At 41.8% G+C, this 6,886-nt stretch overlaps 1 protein-coding gene across 1 annotated transcript in view; it reads right to left on the reverse strand.

The window, feature by feature from the left end:
* Positions 1-6,247, reverse strand: part of LOC117544051 (voltage-dependent calcium channel subunit alpha-2/delta-4-like) — a gene marked incomplete at both ends in the record, with an annotated part of 30,835 nt that extends 24,588 nt beyond the window's left edge. Inside the window, 1 exon segment of the mRNA XM_034212829.1 lies at positions 6,166-6,247. Coding sequence (XP_034068720.1) covers positions 6,166-6,247 — 82 coding nt within the window.
* Positions 6,248-6,886: the final 639 nt, after the last annotated feature.

A 6,886-nucleotide genomic window follows, 5' to 3' on the forward strand; every position in this document is an offset into this window, starting at 1 on the left:
TCACCAGCTGCTCTTGCAGTAATAAGTCGTGCACCTTTCTTACTGTCCTAATGTGCTCAATGTAGGGACTGCTTTTTGCCTTTTTGTTTACTTAGTTATGTTCTCTGTATTTTATATGTTTGTGTTATGTGTAACGTTGCTGCCTTCTTGGACAGGTCAGCTTTGCAAATGAGATTCTATCTCAATGCTTTTATCTGGTTAAATAAAGGTTAAATAAAATAAAGGAGAGGACTCTTTAAAGTAGAGACACTACATACTGATATACACCTGAACATCAGCAGGAGAGGACTCTTTAAAGTAGAGACACTACATACTGATATACACCTGAACATCAGCAGGAGAGGAATCTTTAAAGTAGAGACACTACATACTGATATACACCTGAACATCAGCAGGAGAGGACTCTTTAAAGTAGAGACACTACATTCTGATATACACCTGAACATCAGCAGGAGAGGACTCTTTAAAGTAGAGACACCACATACTGATATACACCTGAACATCAGCAGGAGAGGACTCTTTAAAGTAGAGACACTACATACTGATATACACCTGAACATCAGCAGGAGATGACTCTTTAAAGTAGAGACACTACACACTGATATACACCTGAACATCAGCAGGAGAGGACTCTTTAAAGTAGAGACACCACATACTGATATACACCTGAACATCAGCAGGAGAGGACTCTTTAAAGTAGAGACACTACATACTGATATACACCTGAACATCAGCAGGAGAGGACTCTTTAAAGTAGAGACACTACATACTGATATACACCTGAACATCAGCAGGAGAGGACTCTTTAAAGTAGAGACACTACATACTGATACACACCTGAACATCAGCAGGAGAGGACTCTTTAAAGTAGAGACACTACATACTGATATACACCTGAACATCAGCAGGAGAGGACTCTTTAAAGTAGAGACACTACATACTGATATACACCTGAACATCAGCAGGAGAGGACTCTTTAAAGTAGAGACACTACATACTGATATACACCTGAACATCAGCAGGAGAGGACTCTTTAAAGTAGAGACACTACATACTGATACACACCTGAACATCAGCAGGAGAGGACTCTTTAAAGTAGAGACACTACATACTGATATACATCTGAACATCAGCAGGAGAAGACTCTTTAAAGTAGAGACACTACATACTGATATACACCTGAACATCAGCAGGAGAGGACTCTTTAAAGTAGAGACACCACATACTGATATACACCTGAACATCAGCAGGAGAGGACTCTTTAAAGTAGAGACACTACATACTGATATACACCTGAACATCAGCAGGAGAGGACTCTTTAAAGTAGAGACACTACATACTGATATACACCTGAACATCAGCAGGAGAGGACTCTTTAAAGTAGAGACACTACATACTGATATACACCTGAACATCAGCAGGAGAGGGACTCTTTAAAGTAGAGACACTACATACTGATACACACCTGAACATCAGCAGGAGAGGACTCTTTAAAGTAGAGACACTACATACTGATATACATCTGAACATCAGCAGGAGAAGACTCTTTAAAGTAGAGACACTACATACTGATATACACCTGAACATCAGCAGGAGAGGACTCTTTAAAGTAGAGACACTACATACTGATATACACCTGAACATCAGCAGGAGAGGACTCTTTAAAGTAGAGACACCACATACTGATATACACCTGAACATCAGCAGGAGAGGACTCTTTAAAGTAGAGACACTACATACTGATATACACCTGAACATCAGCAGGAGAGGACTCTTTAAAGTAGAGACACTACATACTGATATACACCTGAACATCAGCAGGAGAGGACTCTTTAAAGTAGAGACACCACATACTGATATACACCTGAACATCAGCAGGAGAGGACTCTTTAAAGTAGAGACACTACATACTGATATACACCTGAACATCAGCAGGAGAGGACTCTTTAAAGTAGAGACACTACATACTGATATACACCTGAACATCAGCAGGAGAGGACTCTTTAAAGTAGAGACACTACATACTGATACACACCTGAACATCAGCAGGAGAGGACTCTTTAAAGTAGAGACACTACATACTGATATACACCTGAACATCAGCAGGAGAGGACTCTTTAAGTAGAGACACTACATACTGATATACACCTGAACATCAGCAGGAGAGGACTCTTTAAAGTAGAGACACTACATACTGATATACACCTGAACATCAGCAGGAGAGGACTCTTTAAAGTAGAGACACTACATACTGATACACACCTGAACATCAGCAGGAGAGGACTCTTTAAAGTAGAGACACTACATACTGATATACATCTGAACATCAGCAGGAGAAGACTCTTTAAAGTAGAGACACTACATACTGATATACACCTGAACATCAGCAGGAGAGGACTCTTTAAAGTAGAGACACCACATACTGATATACACCTGAACATCAGCAGGAGAGGACTCTTTAAAGTAGAGACACTACATACTGATATACACCTGAACATCAGCAGGAGAGGACTCTTTAAAGTAGAGACACTACATACTGATATACACCTGAACATCAGCAGGAGAGGACTCTTTAAAGTAGAGACACTACATACTGATATACACCTGAACATCAGCAGGAGAGGACTCTTTAAAGTAGAGACACTACATACTGATACACACCTGAACATCAGCAGGAGAGGACTCTTTAAAGTAGAGACACTACATACTGATATACATCTGAACATCAGCAGGAGAAGACTCTTTAAAGTAGAGACACTACATACTGATATACACCTGAACATCAGCAGGAGAGGACTCTTTAAAGTAGAGACACCACATACTGATATACACCTGAACATCAGCAGGAGAGGACTCTTTAAAGTAGAGACACTACATACTGATATACACCTGAACATCAGCAGGAGAGGACTCTTTAAAGTAGAGACACTACATACTGATATACACCTGAACATCAGCAGGAGAGGACTCTTTAAAGTAGAGACACCACATACTGATATACACCTGAACATCAGCAGGAGAGGACTCTTTAAAGTAGAGACACTACATACTGATATACACCTGAACATCAGCAGGAGAGGACTCTTTAAAGTAGAGACACTACATACTGATATACACCTGAACATCAGCAGGAGAGGACTCTTTAAAGTAGAGACACCACATACTGATATACACCTGAACATCAGCAGGAGAGGACTCTTTAAAGTAGAGACACTACATACTGATATACACCTGAACATCAGCAGGAGAGGACTCTTTAAACATTCATTTGGTAAATAATATGTATTTTGATGTTGTTGTGTTTGTGAGAGCAGACTGGATGAATCTAAATCTGAAGGATAAATGGATGAATGTCTAAAATCAGAACAGGCCACAAATCCTGACGACGGTAAAGAGGGCTCGGTCCTCAATCTGGGCATTACCATGATCCCTGAGTGTGTGTGTGTGTGTGTGTGTGTATACACGTGTGTGTGTGTGTGTGTGTGTGTGTGTGTGTGTGTGTACACGTGTGTGTGTGTGTGTGTTGACTCACCTGTGTCTGAGTGTTCCCAATTTAACCAGTTTAACATCTGTTTGTCTTTGATTTTGAGCTTCATCTGCTTTTCTTTTCACGAGTTAGTTTCACTTTTATGGGTCAAATACAAAAATGACATCATATGATCTGATGTCTCTAATCCAAAACCAAACGTCATCCTGCTTTAATATTTAAAGGTCAACCCAACAAAACAAAAAAGGCTTTTTAAAGCAAGGCGAGTAGTTTCCAACTGATTATGAAACAGTCTTGGTGAAATGCTGAAGCCTCGATATCAAATACATTAATAAAAACATTGTATACCTTTTAAATAGCTGTTACCAGGATGCATAGCAATGAGGTGATATATATATTTGCAGCTATGTCAGATTAACAACTCATATGAGGATGGTGAAAATAAGACGATTGTTAACAACAAAATACAACATTTCAATGGTTTCCTCTCCTGTAGTGTGTTCTATAGGTTTTAGTGCATGTAAATGGTCTGCAAAGGCTTACATATGTGTGTTCCCTCCAGAGGAAGTGTCTCTTCCACATAAATATAAAATGTAAATCACTGTTTCCTCGAAATAGACTTTCCTGTGCATTCCCAACCGGACCGCAGTGATTGTTCTAATTATATTGTGAAGCCATTGTTTTAAGCTTATTTTATTGTAATGTTGCGCCAGCCATAATAACATTTAGTACAACACCCTAGCTATTATGAACATTTTTTAAATTAATAAAACTTCCTAACTTCATAGAGAGGTACAGGAAAGAGTCCTAAAACCCAGATAAGTCAGCAACTTAGCACTTCCTGCACAACATTACCGCCTTTAGCTTAGCGGTGGTGATGTGAAGTCATGTGACCGTGCTGTAGTTCCTTTATAGTCCAACATTAGCCTCCTTTATCTTAGCGGTGGTGACGTGAAGTCATGTGACCGTGCTGTAGTTCCTTTATAGCCCAACATTAGCCACCTTTAGCTTAGCGGTGGTGACGTGAAGTCATTTGACCGTGCTGTAGTTCCTTTATAGCCCAACATTAGCCACCTTTAGCTTAGCGGTGGTGACGTGAAGTCATGTGTCCGTGCTGTAGTTCCTTTATAGCCCAACATTAGCAGCCTTTAGCTTAGCAGTGGTGAGGTGAAGTCATGTGACCGTGCTGTAGTTCCTTTATAGCCGAACATTAGCCACCTTTAGCTTAGCGGTGGTGACGTGAAGTCATGTGTCCGTGCTGTAGTTCCTTTATAGTCCAACATTAGCCGCCTTTAGCTTAGCGGTGGTGACGTGAAGCCATGTGACCGGGCTGTAGTTTCTTTATAGCCCAACATTAGCCACCTTTAGCTTAGCGGTGGTGACCGTGCTGTAGTTCCTTTATAGCCCAACATTAGCCGCCTTTAGCTTAGCGGTGGTGACGTGAAGTCATGTGACCGTGCTGTAGTTCCTTTATAGCCCAACATTAGCCAGCCTTTATCTTAGCGGGAGTGATGTGAAGTCATGTGACCGTGCTGTAGTTCCTTTATAGCCGAACATTAGCCACCTTTAGCTTAGCGGTGGTGACGTGAAGTCATGTGACCGTGCTGTAGTTCCTTTATAGCCCAACATTAGCCACCTTTAGCTTAGCGGTGGTGACGTGAAGTCATGTGACCGTGCTGTAGTTCCTTTATAGCCCAACATTAGCCACCTTTAGCTTAGCAGTGGTGACGTGAAGTCATGTGACCGTGCTATAGTTCCTTTATAGCCCAACATTAGCCACCTTTAGCTTAGCGGTGGTGACGTGAAGTCATGTGTCCGTGCTGTAGTTCCTTTGTAGTCCAACATTAGCCGCCTTTAGCTTAGCGGTGGTAACGTGAAGCCATGTGACCGTGCTGTAGTTCCTTTATAGCCCAACATTAGCCACCTTTAGCTTAGCGGTGGTGACGTGAAGTCATGTGTCCGTGCTGTAGTTCCTTTGTAGTCCCAACATTAGCCGCCTTTAGCTTAGCGGTGGTAACGTGAAGTCCATGTGACCGTGCTGTAGTTCCTTTATAGCCCAACATTAGCCACCTTTAGCTTAGCGGTGGTGAACGTGAAGTCATGTGACCGTGCTGTAGTTCCTTTATAGCCCAACATTAGCCTCCTTTAGCTTAGCGGTGGTGACGTGAAGTCATGTGACCGTGCTGTAGTTCCTTTATAGCCCAACATTAGCCTCCTTTAGCTTAGCGGTGGTGACGTGAAGTCATGTGACCGTGCTGTAGTTCCTTTATAGCCCAACATTAGCCACCTTTAGCTTAGCGGTGGTGACGTGAAGTCATGTGACCGTGCTGTAGTTCCTTTATAGCCCAACATTAGCCTCCTTTAGCTTAGCGGTGGTGACGTGAAGTCATGTGACCGTGCTGTAGTTCCTTTATAGCCCAACATTAGCCTCCTTTAGCTTAGCGGTGGTGACGTGAAGTCATGTGACCGTGCTGTAGTTCCTTTATAGCCCAACATTAGCCTCCTTTAGCTTAGCGGTGGTGACGTGAAGTCATGTGACCTTGCTGTAATTCCTTTGTAGCCTAACATTAGCTTTTTACTTCAGAAATCATAAAGTGGTGTTAATATGTGCTGAACAAAACGTGTCAGTATCATAAACGTTTCTTTGACACAGAGATTATTTTTCTTATTTTGCTCACCTTCTGCAGCAGCTGGGAGCCGGAGTATTTGGTGGTTAATTCTCGAAGCTGAACGGAAAACACCGACGCCCACTGCTGCACCCTGAAACACAGAGAGAGGAGGCGGATAAATACAACGAGAGGGAGGGAAGACCTGCAAGAAAACAGCATCACTATAATCTGTAGTCAACATGTAAACAAAAACAGTGGCCTCAATATAGAGCATACATACATGCTTAAAATCATGCATATAGTGGGAGTTATGGTACTTTATTATTTGTATTTCCATGTCATGGCAAACACATGGCCCAAAACAACTTTTTTGTGTAGGTATTACTAACTTTTGTTGCACATAGGTTTCCTTAAACATGATGACATTGTAATTTCACAGCATGTCTACGTTTGTTTTGTCATCAACTTGAGTGTAATAAAGTTGGTTGACAAAATAGAAAAATTACAATAAAGAAATAGATATGACAATGTGTGTGTGTGTGTGTGTGTGTGTGTGTGTGCGCGTGTGTGTGTGTGTGTGTGTGTGTGTGTGTGTGTGTGTCTTTGGCCTGCAGCAGAGGTGAGTTAGGACAGAAAAAGGCAAATAAATGTCACGCTGATGAAGCAGATTTAGATAATCTGTTCTTCATCTGGGTCACAGCGGAGAGCTGCAGGTGTCTGCAACACACACACACAAGCACACACACACACACACACACACACACACACACACACAACACACACACACACA

Source organism: Gymnodraco acuticeps, unplaced genomic scaffold (genome assembly GCF_902827175.1).
Source record: "Gymnodraco acuticeps unplaced genomic scaffold, fGymAcu1.1, whole genome shotgun sequence".
In the NCBI taxonomy this organism is placed as follows: Eukaryota; Metazoa; Chordata; class Actinopteri; order Perciformes; family Bathydraconidae; genus Gymnodraco; species Gymnodraco acuticeps.